The sequence below is a fragment of the Felis catus genome, chromosome A3, assembly GCF_018350175.1.
Source record: "Felis catus isolate Fca126 chromosome A3, F.catus_Fca126_mat1.0, whole genome shotgun sequence".
In the NCBI taxonomy this organism is placed as follows: domain Eukaryota; kingdom Metazoa; phylum Chordata; class Mammalia; order Carnivora; family Felidae; genus Felis; species Felis catus.
The window spans coordinates 133184584-133205376 of NC_058370.1; the positions used below are offsets into that span (position 1 = coordinate 133184584).

General features: G+C 42.1%; 1 protein-coding gene across 3 annotated transcripts in view; it reads right to left on the reverse strand.

The window, feature by feature from the left end:
- Positions 1-20793, reverse strand: part of TAF1B (TATA-box binding protein associated factor, RNA polymerase I subunit B) — a 102002-nt gene that overhangs the window by 22877 nt on the left and 58332 nt on the right. For all 3 annotated transcript variants that reach the window (XM_045054983.1, XM_045054985.1, XM_045054984.1), the window contains exon 8: positions 15819-15918. In XM_045054983.1, the coding sequence (XP_044910918.1) occupies positions 15819-15918 (100 nt within the window). The remainder of the gene's footprint in view (positions 1-15818; positions 15919-20793) is intronic.

The following is a 20793-nucleotide window of genomic DNA, read 5'->3' on the forward strand; positions in this document are numbered from 1 at the left end:
TTAGAAAGTTGAAGATTAAAAAAATCAATATATATAAAATCTACATTCAAAATCTATTACTACTTGCTATTTTCTACCTTTATTTTAAAATACCTTAACAATAAAATACCTTAACAATAGAACCCTACATGGGTGAGTTTATGAAGCTGTAATTATTAGATGTGTAACACTAAGGTATGGGTCTGCCTTTCCCTGAAGACAAAATTTACAGAGCAAAAAGAAAATACGGTAGCAGAATCTCTATCTAAAAATGATCACTTAACGGTTCTAGTAGAATACGGAAAGGGACGGTCTTCTTAGCGTCTCAAACGAGGGAAGATTAGAACTGAACGTGGCCACTGCACGCCATTCCTGTCCCAGAGGACGCCATCGAAAGGATCAGAATGCTCCCCTTTGCCTCTAAAGACACACAAGACACACGAAGTCCCTGCAGGGCTGGGCCATGGACTAGCCTCCCCATACAGCCGTCTGCTCCCACTGCAACTAAGGCCAGTTGGCGGGGCCTGCGCGGCTCGCTCAGCAAAGAACCTTAGGCGGAAGGCTGGAAGCCCGGCTCCACGGCACTGTTTTAGAGAATGAGACCACAGTGAAACCTGTTTGTTCCCGTCCCACTGTCCTCAGCCCACAGAAGACTTAATGAATCGATCTCTGACATCCAAAGAATCTTGTGCTTTATTACCTTTTGTCAAGATTTTATTTTTTAGCTATCTGCACCCAACATGAAACTTGAACCTACAACCCCAAGATCAAGGGTCACGACGCTCCACCAACTGAGCCAGCCAGGCACCCCAAAGAATCTGTACTTTGCACAAGTTCGCCAGGATATTCTTAGGCACCCCCCCCCCCCCCCGCAAATTAATAAAATGCAGTGGTTTTCCACCCTGATCCTTCCCGCAGACTGGAAGAGTGCCTCGGATGGCGTTCCCCCCACAAGCTTGAAAAGAGCAGTTCGCCCACGAATCCCAGGGCCGGTCAGGATATCGTGGGAGGTCAGGAACAAAAGAAAGCCTCTGCCGGCCTCGGTCCACGCTGTGTGGCAGCAGTGACTCTGGAAGGAGTGGGAGTGAGGGAAACTGAGAACACCTGTTCTTCTTACACTCCCCTGAGCCCTTCGGCTGCACTGAAACCCGCCAGATTCTTCTTCTAACAAAGATTGCACAAGCAATCCCGAGAGCTACCTGTGGCCTACAGAGCGAGGGGGTGCGCGGAGCTAGGGGGAAGCTGGAAGACCCGAACGCCTGCATCTGGAGCCGCTCCAGGAGTGTCTGACAGCTCTGGGCAGTCCTTTCCCTCCCCCAACCAACGGGGACCTAGTCTCACAAAGGGTGTTAAGACAGCTCGGAGGCAGGATGAATCATCTTGGCAAAGTGCCACTCAGTGGGTCTGGCTGAACTCGCATTACATCTTTTCTTTCTACTCATTCAGAGAGAAGATCAGAATGTTGCTGATCAACATTCAAAATACTGGAGATGTACTTCAGAACGAATTTCCAGTTTCCTCCTTATCCCTCCTTGCTGAGTCTAGCGAGGGATGACGAAATGCCTAATTCTTGAGAGGATTTAGAAACACTGTCAAGGAGCACAGCAGAATAACATGGGTATGACATGCTCTCTGTGTAGAAACCGGTCTGTGGGTTTAACATCTAGAAAAATACGGAAAAGCAGTGCAGAAAAGATGGACACCCTACTGTCTCCAAGTCCGCTGCAGAATAAACAGTATAACAGAGACAGGTATGTCTAGGCCCAGCTCCACTTCAAGCGGCGATCTGATTATTTGGGGCTCTGCATCGAGAGGGTGTCCCTGGAAGAGACTACAGTTTAGCTTATTCCACCGGGAGAACTGAGAGACTTTTTCTAGAAGTAAACAATGCTTTGAATCAGCACCGTGCTCCAGAAACGTAAGTCAAACATACAGCAGGAGAGGCAGAAGCAGAAAAAGGAGGAGGAGGTTATCTCTAAATTTATTAAATAAATAAGAGGAAAAGCCTATCTACCTGGAGTTGGGAATCACAACTCAGCAAAAGGAGACGGTGTGAAACACTAAAACTTAACTCGCACACCTTCACCTCTTCTGAGCTTTGCTCTTCAGGGAGGGTGACGGCAGGAAGAGTCAGGTGCTCCAAGTCTCCGGCTCGGAGAAAGAAAACAAACCACATCGACGGTCTGTGGGTTCTGGATTCTGTTCCCCCTGGTTTGAGTTCTGCCAGATTTGTCATTATGGGGACACAGGGGCCCACTCAAAGGCCAACGGAACAACTTAATGGAGAAAAAGAGGTCACCTAGGATGAAGGTTTAAGGGTCTTTAAAGCTCTTTTCGGGAGTGCTGGTTTGTTTTTAAGGTGTGCTCAACTGTCTAGAATAACAAAAACAAAACAAAACCAAACACAGAAGAAGAAACAGTCCCGGCAGCCCACACACAAAACACTGGCATTATCTCCAACGCCATCTCCTAGAACAATCGCACCTTTTGTCGTTGCTGGTGGAGGTACAGCTGCCGAAGGAGCCAAGACTTACTGGAGAAAGCTAAGACGTGGAAGGACGAAGGAAAATGCTTCCTTTGTTAACCAAAAGCCATTTCCATTGAAAAGTTTCAACATACTATGGAACAGTGAATGCACTTTTGTGAGCAAAGGCAAAGCGCACAATGAAGAAAAGCTGTCCGTCAATTAAATAAACAGTCGTCTGAAGACATCCCAAACCTGCCCCCTTTTTCTTGAAAAAGGAGGGGACAGGAAAGAGGGAATGCGACGTATTGCCAGACGTGGCTGAAGATGCATCTCAAAGGTAGAGCAATTGGGCTACGTAGGGCTTCCGGAGGGATACAAATTCACTTAATTACAAGAATAAGAAATCGCAAGGTTAATATGTTTTTTAAAAGGCCACAAAGCTATGAGAAATTCTTCTAGCATGCACTAAAAACAAAGTGCTTGGGAAAGCATTTTATTAAATTTCACAAATATTCCAGTGAGTTTATTTTCCTTCATGAAGCAATGCCTCCAGACAGGTAAGGACAAGCTAGAGTTTCTGTTACCCAACAGCAGGCTCTGGTGATAAACCTGATTACAATACCCTGTCAGAGGTGAACTTCCTGCTTAGCTATTTAAAAAAAAAAAAAAAAAAAAAAAAGAGTACAGTGCCTCACCCTTACTTATTATGGTTGTTTTGAAGCAAAGATTCAGCCGAGAAAAAGCTAATGCTACATGCACCTGTTAATCCAAACTTAAAACAAGACTTTCCATTACAGAGAAACACTAACAAGAAATAAAAGTAATGTCAGAAGTAATGACAAACACAGGAACATATCGTTGAAGGAGGAAGGCTAAAATGATTTCCACGGGTAATATGATTCACAAAACGGTTCGCTTTGCATTTTTAGTCTGCTAAGTGGTTGTAAATCTACCATGTAGTAACAACGTAAAAGACTTTTTTCTGTTCAAAGTCTAGTCTGGAAGTTTGTGGTGAACACATTACTTTATGTGAAACAGGGTCTTGGTCTGGGGGATGAGACTATTTTAGAAATATGTCGTCAACTTGCACAAAGACAGGCCTTATGAACAAATACAAATTTATGAACTGATAACCAATGAGGACTCGCCAAGTCAATGCAAAATAGCAATCTGTTATGGGCCCAGGATGAGAGCAGGGGAAAACCTGTTGGAGTCCTCCTTCTTAAGATGTGTCTGTTCTCCAAATATTCTCCTGATTGTTGCAAAGCAGCTAATGTTCAAATTTCACATATGTGTACTAAAGAAGGTTAAAAAGCCAGTATTCTGAAAAGTAGAGGATCCCAAAATTATTTCAGTTTGATTCTGGAAGGGTTATGTGATTATTTCTACAGCAGACTGACCTTACACCCAATGTGTAAAACCTGGGTACCATTTCTCTTCTCCCGGGAACTAGCGATGAGGGGAGATCTGGGCCAAGCATGCTGGGTACCGGGGGTACTGGCTGAGGATCAAACTAAATCACAGATAATCCACGTAAGTCAGTAGTTTCACACGGCAAATATGAAGGATGACTTTCCAAAAAGAAGGGTCCTCAGTGTAGCCTCACACATGTCTTTTCTGACCAAAGTAATTCATTACTGGTTTCAGTATATTGGTGAATAGTACGAATTAACTGGTAAGATTATTTATCTCACGCACTGGTTTTCATGAGTGATACTGACACACCCATAACTGGCATTTTCGATGTCCTTGTTTATACATCAGAGTTACGTCCGTCATACACTTATTGCTAAAACATTAGTAGAATGCTTTCTTATTTTTTTTTCACCAAATGCCACTATTTAATGGCCTCCTCATATTTTATGTAATAAATACATCTGAAAGTTTCCTACTTAGGTGGAAAAAACTCCCCAACAGATCAATTTGAAATCCCCTGAAAATAAAGTATTTAAACGTATTCTGGCTTTAGCTATTTCAAATCATTTAATCAATAAACAAAGACTGAATCCTTACCATGTATACGGAATTATAGTAGGTCTTATGGATAAAAAATAATAGAAGCATTAAATATGGCTCAAAGAATAGTCGGGATGCAGGACACATACAAACAAACCCATGTATCCCATATTGCCTTTTATTCCTGTTTGAGAAATTCTATGTGGACAACCCTCTAGCTGCCTTTAAAGTCTGAAAAATACAAAAGAATACATGTAACACATTTGTAATCTTGAAGCCTGATAATAAAAAGAACACCCATGAATCCACTACCTGACTTAAGAACTAGAAAATCCCCAACACCGTTGTATCTACCGGTATATTCCTTCCCTCCCCTTCCACTGTCTCCCCTCCTTCTAGAGGCATAACTAGTATCCTGAAGTTGCTCATCACAAACTTAACTTTTTTTTTAAATTTTTTTTAAGCTTTATTTATTTTTGGGAGAGAGAGACAGAGCGAGTGGGGGAGGGGCAGAGAGAGAGGGAGACACAGAATCCGAAGCAGGCTCCAGGCTCTGAGATGTCAGCACAGAGCCCGACGCGGGGCTCGAACCCACAAACCGCGAGATCGTGACCTGAGCCGAAGTCGGACGCCTAACTGACTGAGCCACCCAGGCGCCCCTCAAACTTACTTTTTAAAAAAATAATATCATACACATAAACATACTTAAATAAATATATTTATTTTACCTTATTTTTAACTTAGTGCAAATGGCATCACACTATGTGTAGTTTTCTGAATCTTGCCTTTGATACTCAATAGAATGTTTTTTACATTCATTCATGTTGCTTGTGGCTGTAGCTGTTTAATATACCAGTGTGTGACTGTCACTTTTTATCCATTTTCCTGTTGACATTTAGATTGTTTCTAGTTTTGTTTGCTTTGTTTTTTTCATTACCTAGCTGCCTTCTTTAGCCTTTTAGCACCAAATACAAAACTCCCATCAATAAAGAACTAGCTAAGTACAGGGTGCTTGGGTGGCTTAGTTGGTTAAGCGTTTCTTGATTTTGGCTCAGGTCGTGATCACGCTGTGGGATTGAGCCCCACATCAGGTTCTGTGCTGACAGCACGGAGCCCGCTTGGGATTCTCTCTCTCAACCTCGCTCTCTGCCCCTCCCCCTTTCATGCTTGCTCTCTCTTGCTCAAAAATAAATAAATAAACATTTAAAAAATTTTTTTTTAAATAAAGAACTAGTGGGGTGCCTGGGTGGCTCAGTCAGTGAAACATCAGACTTCGGCTCGGGTCATGATCTCACTGCTTACGAGTTCGAGCCCCGCGTCGGGCTCTTGCTGACAGCTTGGAGCCTGCAGCTTGCTTCACATTCTGTCTCTGTCTCTCTACCCTTCCCCTGCTCACACTCTGTCTCTCTTTAATATAAATAAACATTAAAAAAATTAAAAACAAATAAAAAATAAAAACAAATAAATAAACCGTGACATAGTGTCTGGTTCAGTTCTTAGAAAAATGAAGAGTTAACTAAATTGTAGTTATGTGAAAGAAGATCTCTCTTCTTAGAAAATATACACTAAAATATTTAGGGCTAATGGGCCATGATAGATATAACTTACCCTCAATGATTCAGATATAAAATTGCATAGATAGGTAGCTAGACAGACAGTGAGAACAGCACAAATGATAAAACAAGTGGGATAAAATGTTAACAGCAGTTGAGGATACATGGGTGTTCTTTGTACTATTTTTGTTTTTGCAACTTTTCTGTAAATCTAAAATTCTTCCAAAATAAAAAGTTTTCCAAAAAAATGTTCTCAATAGGAGCAAAAAAGGCAAAGTACAATGGTTATTGTTACCAAGACATAATCTCATATTATTTTTATGTTTACACTTTCCACCAAAATCTCTAAGAAATTACTCCTCTATCTTACCCCGTCCCCTCACTCAAGAGTAACTTAAAAACAGTCAACAAAAGAGATTATTTCTAGGGCAAGTACTTTGTGTAAACAAAAGCCTATAACCATGACCTTCCAATAACACAGTCCAGCTGGGTGAAAATTTTTAAACAAAGATCATACTAGTCATAACATTCATGAATAGAAATTATAATTTTGTTTTAAAAATCCAAGAATGAATGAGCAGTGAGATACTTTAGGCATTCAAGTAAGAATTTTTTTAGGTAATGCTCATATAAAACACATTTGACTACTGAGTCTCTTGTAAATGTCTACAAATTAGTATCTGGCATTGTTCCATTTCCACTCACCAAGGATTAAATACAATGGGAATTGACTTTCCACCATAAACACGGAAGTAGAAAAATCCATGAAATAACAGTTTCAGACAATGGACACAGGAAGCATAGGACTATAATCCCTGAAAGAAGAGAAGTGAAAGGCCCAGTTCACTGCCTGGAGACGGTCTCCAAGCTGCGGTGCAGGGAGTGGGGAGTGAGACAGAGCCCTGTGGTCTTGCTAAGTTGAGGAGACAGAGACCAGTGCTCCTGAAAGCCGAGGTGGCTATAATTTGCAGGCAGAGTACCAGCGAGGATAAAACCACACACAGAGAGAACTCTGGAGATCTGCAAAGAGGTCCTCTCAAGTCTTTGGCCGAGTGCTGATTCATGCATGTGTGAGGAAAAACCCAAGGCCGGTGGGGCGGGGATGGGGGGGTGTGGGGGGAGAAATCACTGGATTTTTTTCCAATGAATCCAAATAATTCCCAGAGCTCATACAAGACACCAGCTGCAGTAGAAAGACTTCATAATACTGGGGGTATTGGATAGAACTTTCTGAGGGAGTATACCACAGTAGCAGGGTTAGGTTAGTCCCAGAATAAAGGCCTTAGACCAGCAATGAAAAAGCTTAAAAACAAGCTTCTAAAGGATCAAACTGATCTCTAAATTACCTAATTATACACCAAAACAAAGATCCAGTATTCAACAACATAAAATTCACAATGTTTGCATCCAGTCAACAGTTACCAGGCATGAAAAGAAGGAAAATATGACACATAATGAAGAGACAAACCAATCAACAGAAACAGACCCAGCAATAACAGAGACAATAGAATAAGTAGACAAGAACCTTAAAATAGCTATCATAAATACTGGCAATATACTCAAGGACATAAAAGAAAACAAGCATAACAAGGGAAATGGAAAAAATAAAACTAAAGTGAAATTTCTAGAAATGAAAATAAGAAGGTTCTGAAATCAGAGCCACACTCATTGGGTTTAACAGCAGATTAGACATTCAAGAAGTAAAGATCAGAGAATTTGAAGACATGACCATATCCAAAACAAACACACTGGGAAAGAAGATATAAAAACCAAACAAACAAATAGACCAAGAGCCAGAAGCCTTAGTGAGCTGTGGACAATATTAAGTGGTCTAACATGGAATTGGCATCCAAAAAAAAAATCAAGGGGAGGGCAGAAAAAAATATGTAAAGAAATAATGAAGGAAAAATTTCCAAATTTGATGCAAACTATACACCCACAGATCTAAGGTCAATGAACCTCAAGCATAAGAAACGTAAAGAAAACCACACCAAGGCACATCATAATCCAACTGATGAAAAAAAGTGATGAAAAGAAAATCTTAAAAAGCAGCTAGAGGAAAAAAGACACATTACATAAAGAATAGAAAAGACAAGAATCAGAAATCAGGCAGGCCTATATGTGACAAACCCACAGCTAACAGCACACTCAACGATGAAAAGCTAAAACCTTTTCCTCTAAGATCAGGAACAAGACCAGGATGCCCGCTCTCACCACTTTTATTTCACATTATATTAGAAGTCCTGGCTAAAACAATTAGGCAGGAAAAAGAAAGAAATTGCATCAGATCAGAAAGGAAGAAGTAAAGCCATCTCTGTTTGCAGATGACATGGTACTATATATAGAAAACCCTAAAGCTTCCACCAAAAAACTATTAGAACGAGTAAAGAAATTCAGTAAATTGCAGGATACAAAATCAATATATGAAAAACAGTTGTGCTTCTATACACTAACAGAAAACTATCAGAAAGAAATGAGTTCTGTACACTGAAAACTATAAGACACTGATGAAAGAAAGTGAAGACACAAGTAAATGGAAAGATATGCTGTGCAAGTGGGGTAGAAGGATTACTACCATCAAAATGTCCATATTACCCAAAGCAATCTACAGATTTAATGCAATTCGTATCGAAATTCCAATGTCATTTTTCACTGAAATAGAAAAAAACAATCCTAAAATTTGTATGGAACCACACAAGATCCCAAATAGGCAAAAACAATCTTTAGAAATAAGAACAAAGCTGAAGGCATCACACGTTCTGATTTCAAACTATGTAACAAAACTATAGCAATCAAAACAGTACGGTATTGGCATAAAGACAGACACACACATCAAAGGAACAGAATAGAGGGCCCAGAAATAAACCCGTGCATATACGGTCAATTAATTTACAACAAAGGAGCCAAGAATATCAATGGGGAAAGGACAGTGTCTTCAATAAATGGGAAAATTGGAAAACCACGTGCAAAAGAAGGAAACTGGACCACTATTTAACACCATGCACAAAACTCAACTCAAAATGGATGAAAGACTTAAATTTAAGACCTGAAATCATGAAACTCCTAGAAGAAAACATAAGGGGTAAGCTCTTTTTTTTTTTTTTTTTTAATTTTTTTTCAAAGTTTTTTATTTATTTTTGGGACAGAGAGAGACAGAGCATGAACGGGGGAGGGGCAGAGAGAGAGGGAGACACAGAATCGGAAACAGGCTCCAGGCTCTGAGCCATCAGCCCAGAGCCTGACGCGGGGCTCGAACTCACGGACCGCGAGATCGTGACCTGGCTGAAGTCGGACGCTTAACCGACTGCGGCACCCAGGCGCCCCAGGGGTAAGCTCTTTGACTTCAATCTTGGCAATGACTTTTTGGGGTTGACAACACCCCTCCAAAAAAAAAAAGGTGCAAAAATAAACAAGTAGGACTACATTAAACTAAGAAGCTTCTACACAACAAAGGGAACCACCAACAAAGTGAAAAGGCAAGCTATGGAATGGGGAAAAAATATTTGCAGATCCTGTATCTGATGAGGGGTTAATATCCAAAAAAATATAAAGAACTCACATACCTTCATAGCATAAACAAAAAAATCTGATTAAAAAAGGAGCAGAGGAACTGAACAGAGATTTTTCCAAAGAAGATATACCAGTGAACACCAGGTACATGAACAGGTGCTCAACATCACTAATCATCAGGGAAATACAAACTAAAACCACAAGGAGATGTCACCTCACACCTGTTAGAGTGGTTACTATCAAAAAGACAAGGTAACAAATGTTGGCGAGATTGTGGAAGAAAAGGGAACCCTTGTGCACTGTTGGTGGGAATGTAATTTGGTGCAGCCACTAAGAAAAATAGTATGGAGGTTCCTCGAAAAACTGAAACTATAACTACCATACGATCCGTCAATTCCATTTCTGGGCATACACGCACAGGAAATGAAAACACGGGGGCGCCTGGGGGGTCTCGGCTGGTTAAGCAACCAACTCTTGGTTTTGGCTCAGGCCACGGTTCATGGGATCGAGCCCTGCATCGGGCTCTGTGCTGACAGTGCAGAGCCTGCTGGGGATCCTCTCTCTCCCTCTCTCTCTCTCTGCCCCTCCAGCGCTCGCTCTCTCTCGAAATAAAGAAACTTAAAATAAAAAAGTACGCTGGACACCAGAGAATGGGAGCAGGGAAGTACAACACATGAGGTGGACTGTGAGAAGCTGAAGATGAGTATTAGGAGTTCTAGAACAATCTCACACATACAAAGCCCACAGAGCTACGGTTAATACACTGATGGTGGCAAATAGAATCATAAAAAAAAAGGTCAATTCAAAGAAGGCAGGAGAACAAGGAAAAAAATAAAAACTAGCTGGGACAAATAACAGCAAGGTGGTAGATGTAAACCCAATCATATTTATAATTACATTAAATGTCAACGGTCTAAACATAGAATTATTTTAAAAACATGTAATTATAAGGCAGAGAATATGAGACTACATAAAAAAAAATCAAGACCACCACATTCTGTCTACCGGGAAGACACTTTAAATTTTTTTTTTTTTTAAAGCACCAGCAGGCATGAGCGTGCATGGGAGAGAGAGAGCACAAGCAGGGGAGGGGCAGCGGAAGAGGGAGGGAGAGACTCCTAACCAGGCTCCAAGCTCAGCACGGAGCCAGATGTAGGGCTCAATCCCACAACTGTGTGATCATGACCTGAGCCTGGATAAAGAGCTGGATGCCCAACCAAGTGACCCATCCAGGCACTCCCCAGGAAGCCACTTTATTTATTTGTTTGTTTGTTTGTTTGTTTTTAATATTTATTTCTGAGAGAGAGAGAGAGACAGAGCGTGAGCAGGGCAGGGGTAGAGAGACAGGGAGAGACAGAATCCAAAGCAGGCTCCAGGCTCCAAGCTGTCAGCGCAGAGACTGACACAGGGCTCAAACCCACAAACCACGCAAGATCATGACCTGAGCCGAAGTCGGGTGCTTAACTGACTGAGCCACCCAGGTGCCCCAGAAGCCACTTTAAAAATAAAGATGTGGAGAGGTTAAAAAATTTGTTTAAGATATATTAGGCAAATAATTTTTTTAAAAAACTGAATTGGCTATATTAACACTGAACAAGGTAGATATGAAAGCAATTCTTATCAGGGGTGGGAGGGGTGGGAGAAAAGACATTACATAGTGAAAAGAGTCAATTCATCAAGGCAAAATATCCTAGTTGTTATGCACCTAGTACCTGAGCTCCAAAATACTTGAAGCAAAAACTGATAGAACATGAAAGAAAAGGTGGTCATCATGGTTTTAGATTTAAATATGCCTCTCATGGTAACTGATAGGATGAGCAAAAATTAGTCTCAGAGTAAAAGTAAAACATGCAAGTAAACATTAACTCATTTTGCTTCTTTAAAAAAATTTTTTTTAACGTTTATTTTTTGAGAGAGAGACAGAAGCGAGTGGGGGATGGGGAAGAGAGAGAGGGAGACACAGAATCTGAAGCAGGCTCCGGGCTCTGAGCTGTCAGCACAGAGTCGGACACGGGGCTCGAACCCACAAACCGTGAGATCATGACCTGAGCCTTAAGTTAGACCCTTAACCGAGTGAGCCACCCAGGAACCCCTCATTTTGCTGCTTAATTTACAAAATATTTATTAAGTCTCAAATTATAAAAACTCAGGGGGCGCAGAGAACAGTCTAGATTTGATACAATAGTGAGAACATAATATTTCAGGCTGAAAACCCGAATCACCAGCAGATGTAAACGTGGCTCTAACAGTTGCAGGCAATCCTTCCCACACTGCCTATGAGGGCAAAGCCACTCTTAGCTGAAGGCTTAAGCCGGTCTTCTGGGAAACGTAAGCCACACTGGCTACGACAACAGCAGTTTCTTGATTGTGTGCCCTGTCACTCTTGCAGTCATTTACACATTTGGCAATAAGGGGACCTATTACTATTCGAAAGGACAAGGTATATATTTTTCAAAATAATTATTTTTTTATGGAGTGAAGTTTGAGTGTCTCTGTGAGTATAAAGTGAAACCAAATTTCTAAATTCAAAAGGAAATTACTGGTTAGCCACCACTCCCAAGCATAGAAACTCAGCCCAGGAAGCAATATCCTCCGCAAGAAGCTGCACTTATGGTAACCAAAATTAGAAAACACTATACGGAAAAGCAAGAATCATATCCATGAACTTCCTGGCACCTCCTTTCAGAAAACGCAGAAATGTGCATATTCAAAGTGGGTTTTGTTTTATTTATTTTTAACAGAGTTTTAAGATGAAAATTTTAATTTCCAAAAATGATACATTTTTTCCCTCCCAGTAGCGTGAGGATAACTCTTCATCTTCTCCTCAGAGGAAAAACTTTTCCATCCTGAGACCTAGAAGGTGTGTCCATTTCAACGTCTGTGATTCACCTGCACTTTGAATAGATGTCAAATAATCCTCACGAAAACCCTAATGAAGTAGGTTTTTACTTATTCCCAAATCACATCTTTTCTCAGGCCTGTTTCCTTATTGAAAAACTAAGAAAAGTGGACTAAGTGATCTATAAATTTTCCTCCAGTTTTAATATTTCATGATCCATATAAAAGATCCCAGTGTCTATTTCTAAGAAGCTTACGATGTGGTTAGGGAGTTAAATACAAGTAAATAATTTTAGGCACTAGCAAAAAGTACAAATAACCTCAACCAAGCAAAATTATCGACATAACTTGAGTGGTGAATGGTTCTGAGAAATCAGGTTAAAGCCCAGTCAGTTAGGATGTAAGACACAGAACATACTGAAGATTAAGGAAGACGAGACAGAAAGGGAGAGGAGACGGAAAGAGGGGAGAAGCAGGGGGTAGGTGGAAAGAAGGGAGGGAAAGAGAGAGAGAATTTTTTATTACCCAAGACTACACTGGGGTGATTAATGCAAAAATGCTGAGTTCTATTGGTCCCTCTAGAAAAACCACACAAATATAAAGACACAGACTGAGAATTACCAAGCTAAATGTCTTTTCCTTCCAGTGGAACACTTGAACAAGGCTCAGAAAACTAACCGTGAACAAATTTTTAGCAGTTAAATTTGAAATTACTAATTAATGAATTATACAGATTTTCAAATCAATTATTTTTTTGAGGTTTATTTATTTACTTTTGAGTGAGAGACAGAGAGAACAAGCAGGGGAGGGGCACAGAGACACAGAATCCAAAGCAGGCTCTGACAGCTCAGAGCCTGACACGGGGCTCAAACCCACAAACTATGAGATCATGACCTGAGGTTCGTGGGTTCGAGTCCCATGCTGGGCTCTGTGCTGACAGCTCGGATTCTGTCTCCCTCCCTCTCTGCCCCTCCCCTGCTTGTGTTCTCTCTCTCTCTCAAAAATAAATGAATGTTAACAACAACAACAAAAAACGATGAAAAACCCACAACCTTGAGTGCAGGCTAGTTCTGAAACTAAAAACTTGAGACAAACAGGGCTCCTAAGGTGGTAGGAACATCTTCTACTTTGTGAATATCTCCCTGACTTTATTCAAGTTCAGTTCCTCCACCACACCTCTGGCAAATTAGCTGGGGTCTGGAGTGCGGACTGGAAAAACAGGATATGTCCTCTTGTCCCCAGTCCTCTAAATAAATTACCACAACCCTCCAGTCACGGAATGAATAAGTCACAGGAAGAAAACGTACAGCATAGGGACTACAGCCGGTGATATTTTAATAGTGCTGTAACGGGGCGCCCGGATGGCTCAGTCGGTTGGGCCTCTGACTTCGGCTCAGGTCATGGCCTCACAGTCTGTGAGTTCGAGCCCCGAGTCGGGCTCTGTGCTGGCAGCTCGGAGCCTGGAACCTGTTTCGGATTCTGTGTTTCCCTCTCTCTGCCCCTCCCCCGCTCAAGCTCTGTCTCTGTCTCTCTCAAAAATAAACGTTAAAAAAAATGTAATAGTGCTGTACGGTGACAGACGGCGGCTACGCGTGCGGTGAGCACCGCGAAATGGACAGACGTGCCGAACCACCACGCTGTATACCTGACACTAATGTCACACCGAACGTCAGCTGTACTCAAATTTAAAATTTTTTTAAATTAAAAATAAAAATACGTGATCACAACCCTGCCCAATCGGAGAAACAGACTAACGTGCCTTTTCATAAAGATCCATCTCTCAGGAAGGCCAGCCTGTGCTTCGTGGACACATGACCCACACGGGCACTTCCAGCCCAGATCATCCTCCCGTCAGACCCCCTATCCCCTGCCTTCCAGTTTCGGGTGCCATCTCCACCACAGGGCCACCTCTCGGTTTTGGTAACCAGTCCGGAGCTTCTTCGCTGCCTCGATGACCTACTTCCACTTCCTGTCCCCGCGTCTCATCCAATGCTCCCTGCGTGGCGGGGTCCCACATTTGTCTCGCTCCAAACTAAGGCTACCTTGGCCATGCTGGACTATGGTCAGAGTGAGAGTGCCAGGCAAGTTGCCTAATGGCTCTGTGCCTCAGTTTCCTCATCTGTAAAATCAGGGTAATAATAATATGTACTTCACAGGATGGGCCTGAATAATCAAGGAGTTCATAAAATATGTAAAGCGGGGCCTGGTACATAATAAGTGCTACCACTATTATTATTTCTTCTTTGTCTCTTCCAGGTTCAGTGCCGGCTGCAACCATACCCTCCTTCCTTGTGCTGCCCGTGGACGCACACCACCGCAAGTCCAAGTGCACGAGGGACTCGTCTCCTCTCTCCTGGAGATGGAATAAACGGTGACGACACAGAGGCAGCACAGGGAACCCGGCTGCAAACTTGCTTCCTCTCTTTAAATCCACAGGACCTGCTCCTGCACAACTGGTTCTAAAGTGGAGCCATTTCTGGTTTAAAACTCTAATGTTCCCTGCAGATCACTCGTAGTGACCAATATTCTAAATTCAATGCAGATGTAAAATGTCACGGTCTTGTGCAAGCTTGCTTATCTGCATTTCCAATCATCCATTCACTTCTGGCTCAATGCTTCAAAACCAGTACTTTACATAATTGTGTTTTCATAGCACCTACTTCAGTGTTTCGAAGAACGAGCGTGAAAAGGAGGGCAGAGCGGCAGCAAACAGAGCCCAAGACGACACAGTGAGGAAGAGGCTGCAAGTTCGGTAGCTCCAAGCCGGAGACTGCCGACTGTATGGCCTTGGCATTCGTTCTGTCTCCCCGAGCTGTTTGCTGAGATGTAAAATTGGGATGACAGTGAACCAGACTTATGCAGGGCTTTAGTAAGGATCACAAATGTCTCTTGAACGAAACCACAGACGATGTAAGGTGGTGAAGGTTGGGAAGGCTATAACAATAATTCCTTAAGTGGGTAAACAGACGATAATAGTTATAGTTAGGATCCTGGAAACCTTCTGATGAAGAACAAAGAGAAGATAATCTGAGCACTATAAACAGTGATAAAGACTCCTAATTAAAGGGACAGAAGCCCTTCCACGGGAGACATCTGAAGACGGATCTAGAAAAAGACTAATAAGCAAACGACTGAAAATTGCACCTCTTGAAACAAGGTAATAACTTTCTTCTCTTTTTCTCAAAAGCAACATAGTATGCAAATAACAAAAAACATTTTTTTAACTTGAGATTACCTAAAGGTCTCTACATAACACTTCTAAAGTTTAGTCTTAACAATATACCTATTGGCAGTACGCACACCTCACACAATAGCTGTCTTTTCAGGATACCCTAAAGGATTAGAAGAAACCACGTGAGGAAAATAAATTATGACAAACGGGCAGAACAAAAACTAGATGCCACTTTTTAGAAAACTCCCAGCACCAAATAATAAGTCAGGAAAGGAATACAAATCACCATACTGTTTTTGTGTCTTATTAGTGACCACCAAGTAAAAAAAAGAAAATAACTTGCCTCTATAGCAAAGATTCCTTTGTCACGCCCATATAATTTCATCTCTTCTGGAAAATGCTGAAAAGCATTTATGTAAGGAATATGTCCCTCTTCAACAAATCTGTATTTTGGAAAAGAAAGCTTCAGTAAGGAGTATGTACTGATTTCGCAAAGTAGACAAAAGGGCCGAAAACATCGTATTTCAAAGACAAGGTAGGACTCAGTTGAGAACGTCGTTTCTGCCACAAGATGATCAATCTGAAAATGTCAACGATTCTCTGTGCCCACGTGTGGAGAAAGCATTTAGCCAATTATCTAATGATATCTTAAGCTTCTAAATAGATTAAGTCTTTCTAAGAAGTATGTGTCCTACTTGTCAACTCACCACCAGGCTTGCAGACACGGCATCCTTCTACCCCTCACAGGATTAGCATCTGCTCTTTTACGTTTTTTTTTTTTTTTTAATGTTTGTTTATTTTTGACAGACAGAGGGAGACAGCATGAACGGGAGAAGGCAGAGAGAGAGGGAGGGAGACCCAGAATCGGAAGCAGGCTCCAGGCTCTGAACTGTCAGCACAGCACGCGACACGGGGCTCGAACTCATGAGCTGTGAGATCATGACCTGAGCTGAAGTCGGACATTCAACCGAATGAGCCACCCGGGCGCCCCAGCATCTGCTCTTTTAAATCACTTCCTCAGGGAGACCTTCCTGGACCCATTTTCCTCATTAGAACAGCTCCCTTGTCTACCCTCCTGTCACCAGGACCTGCCACTGGAAATAATTAAGGGAAGGGACCTTGCCCATTTGTTTATCACTCCACCCCAATGGCCAGTACCCGTAGCTGATCAAATATCTTGAGTAAATTATTGAGTTGAAGAAAATCGCACCTATATATGTATATAAATACACACACATATTTATTTACAATTCATTCATTAATTCAACAGAAATTTATCGAGAACTAAAACCCAGCACTATTCGAGGCTGTGGGCACATAGCAATGAACAAAACAGGGAAATACGCTTGTTCCCGAGGAGTTTTATGTCCCGTGAAAAGAGAGGACAAACAAAACAAACAAATGGGATCTACAGTCTGTCAAGTAGGAAAAGATGGTAAGGAGAAAACTAAAGCAGGGACGAGCGCAGAGCGAGGCCTGGGGTCTTGCAACCTGAGCCATATATACATATGCACCTGTTAGACTTTTAAAATAGGAAAATGGTTAAGGAAAATAAGATAAAGACAGGAATAAATTAGTATACAAATGTTTTGGGTCAAAGTCTCTGCTGTTGCTAGAGCTAACCTGACATCTTTAGCCTTTTATGTGTTAAAGAATATTGATTCAACTTTAGTTTCAGATTAAAAATGTGATTTAACTTTTTAGTCTACTGAAAGTTGAGAATTAAGTAGTATGTAAAAACGGTGCTTTGTGGGGGTGCCTGGGTGGCTCAGTCGGTTGAGCGTCTGACTTTGGCTCAGGTCATGATCCCACGGTTCATGGGTTCGAGCCCCACGTCGGGCTCTGTGCTGACAGCTCGGAGCCTGCTTCGGATTCAATGTCTCCCCCTCTCTCTGCCCCTCCCCCACTCGTGTTCTCTTTCTTTCTCTCTCTCTCTCTCTCTCAAAAATAAATAAACATTTTAAAAAATGGTGTTTTGTGGAGTTTAATGATAAAGCAGGCTTCTTTGGAGCAGCTCTATAGGGAAAACCACCCTCACCTAGTGTTCCTTCATTTCTTTCATTTACAAAAAGTGTTTGTGCATAGTGATCGGTATTCAATTATTTTGGAACTACATTCTTGGTTTTTTATATACAGGGCATATTACATGCTTATCATTTTTATAACTATGTAGTATTCCATGATGTGAATATATTCTTAATTTATGTAGTCATCCCCGCTATGTGATAATACATTTACGACAGCCCCGGGTGAGGGTTAGTTCAGAGGGAATAAGACCTGAAGAGCCCCCACCATGGTCCTAGCAGGACAGACAGATGGCTGTGGATGAGCCAGTACGGACAGTGCCGCAGTGTCCTACAGAGGCACACGCTCAGTGCCGTAGGAGCACAGGAAGGAATATAAACCTGACCAGGGGAAAACGAGACATCCACACAGAGCAGGTTTTGGCCATCTGGGGTTTTAACAATCTTCACCATTTATAAGAGTGCTGCTCATGACCTCTTTCCAAGTTTTGTGGGTTTTTTAATTTTTTTTCTTTTAGAAAAATATAGAACTTTTCCAAAAAAAGAGATACTGAATCAAATCTCTGAACAATCTATTTCATCTTGGTAAGTATATCAGATCGGTCTCTGAATCAATCCAGGAAGCTGACGGAGGAATTGCCAGAGACCAAAAGCCTCCCATATGCCCCTCCTGACCACGTTCCCTGAAAACAGAGTCTCTATTTATAATTGGGAGGTGGTATTTTCCAAAAGTTTTAATCTGTGACAGGTTGGAAGCTTAACAAATTGGTTCTCCATCACAGATCATTTAAGAAGTAATGCATCGGCGTTAAGCCGGGTCCACCTGCAAAACATCCGGAGCCCATGCACCGTGTTCCATTTCTGTTGCCACCACCCTAATCCAAACCACTGTCTCTTGCTTGAAATATAGCAAAAGATCTCCCAGTCCCTCTGCTTCCACCTCTGCCTACCTAGCATCCATTTTCCTCAGAGCTGCCCGAACGGTCAGAAAACGTCTCCCCTGCTAAAATCTTCCAGGGGCTTGCTATCACACTTAAAACCCAAATTCCCAACGAGTGTGGGGTTTCCTTCTAGAGTGACGATTATCCTCTGGAAATAGAGGTGATGGTTGCACAACCTTGTAAATATACTCAAAACCCCTGAATTGCACATTTAAGAGGGTGAACGTTATTGTATGTGAATAATACCTCAATTAAAAAAAACCCCAAACTCCTACCCTGGCTTACAAAGATCTGGTCCCTGCTTATTATCTCCCTGTCCTCACCCTCCTACGACTCCTTCAAATTCTTACTCCCGTCACATGGGCCTCCTCTGCTCCTTAATCACACAGACCGTGCTCTTGCTTTGGGCCTTGGCACTGACGACCTCCCTCGACCTGGAGTTCTAGTATTTCTGATACTCACTGCTGCTCTACCCCCATTCAAAGTGCTTCTCAGTGAGGCCTTCCCTCATGGCCAGTCTACAGTAGCCATCATCTGACTGCAATCTTCCACACAGCACTTCACTCATCATTTTTCATTTATTTCAATGCTCATCTGTTTCCTCCTCTGGTCTCAAACTTCACGAGAGCAGGAACTTGTTCTGTATGGCTCACAACTGTAATTCAAGGGTCTAGACTCTAGAATAACCCCTACGTTGAGTAGGTATTCAAGAAATATTTGTGGAATGAATGCATGTTGGCTATTTTTATTACTATTGTTATCGCTGGGGTAGTAGGCAGGCTTCTTTAAAGGCTGCCTTAAGATTTATGAATTTATTCTAAGGACTACGGATGCTGCTAAAGGATTAAACCAAGCAGTGACACGTAGGGCGAGTATAAGAAATATGGGTATTGGGGCCAGGCTAGTAATGTATTTCCTTCAAATCAATGTTCTTTAAATACTTTTCCAAGTTTGGCAGTAGTCCTCCAGCTTTAGCATCCATGAGACTCCCCAGGATGGCTTATTAAAACAGAGGCTACCAGGCCCTACCCCCAGAGTTTCTGATCCAGAAGGTTAGAATGGGTTAGAATTTGGTTAGAATTTGCATCCCTAACAAGTTCTCAGGTGATGCTGTTGCTGCCGGTCAAGGGACCACACTTTGAGAACCTGTGACTTGGAGCTCCTTCTCTGGGAAAAATAGAGAAAGAGGATCAGTGGCAGCTATCGCCTTTCCTGTTGCCCCAGGTAATTAGGCTCGGTTCCCAAATTTGTATGTCCCACAGAGCAAAATAAAGGCCCTCCAGCCAACTAGATCCAATCTCCTTGAAGGTACTTCAGAAATCTCCTTTAAGGGAGGGGAGGGAGGAGGGAGAAAGAAGGAGGGAGAGGGAGAGAGACAAATGTGTAGGATCTTGCCCCCATCCTTCCAAACACATATAATATTCTCCCTAAGAAGAATTACCGGTGAGTACTATTTTCTACATCTTGTGAGATCTCTAGCAGTCTTGTTACTCCCTTATAGATTGCCCTGGGTAGCCAGACGGCCCCTTTACTCAACTGGGTAGCTGGACAGCCCCTTTATCCAACCGGGTAGTTGGACAGCTCCTTTACCCAAGTGGGTAGTTGGACAGCCCCTTCACCCAACTCTAGCGACGTGATTTGATTGTTGTTTCTGGGTTATCGAAAGGAAAATAGAGAGACTGTAGACACGGGACCCCCTTGGGAGGTTGCTAAGTAATCCAGGTGGGTTCCAGAGGGGATGGGGAGAAATGTGGTTTCAAGTATGACCGACAGGATGTAATGACTGACTGCAGACGTGGAGAAAGGAAAGAGTCAAGGATTCTGAGGTTTCTGGATAGGAAGAAACAGAGTGCATGGTATTTACGAAGGAAGAAAACATGGAGAGAGAGCTGAACGAAAGACGAAACTCTTTCCGCCGTGCTGATTTTGAGATACCGTAAAGACACCCCAGTAGTGTCCAACAGGCAACTGTATGTATGAATAGACGGGTCTGACCCTCACTAGACAAGTCTGGGCTGCAGATATAAATTTGGGCGGCGTCATCATCATATAGATGGTAATTAAAGCCTTGAGAGAAGATGAGATCACCCAGTGAAGGCATATGGAGCAAGGTGAGGTTTTTAACTTAACAGTAAAATTCACTGAATAATGGACTATCTGCATGCGGAGTTAATCACCCCTGAGAAAAGCCTTGTTATTTGGTTGATGTGGCCAAACTCAAAGGCACTATCATCATTTACTGGAGGCATTTTATTTAATCAAAGGGCCTAGTACCGATGATGGTGATGAAGACAACGAAACAATAATAACTAGCATTGAGTTCTTATTACGTGCCAGACACTGTGGTGAGTGC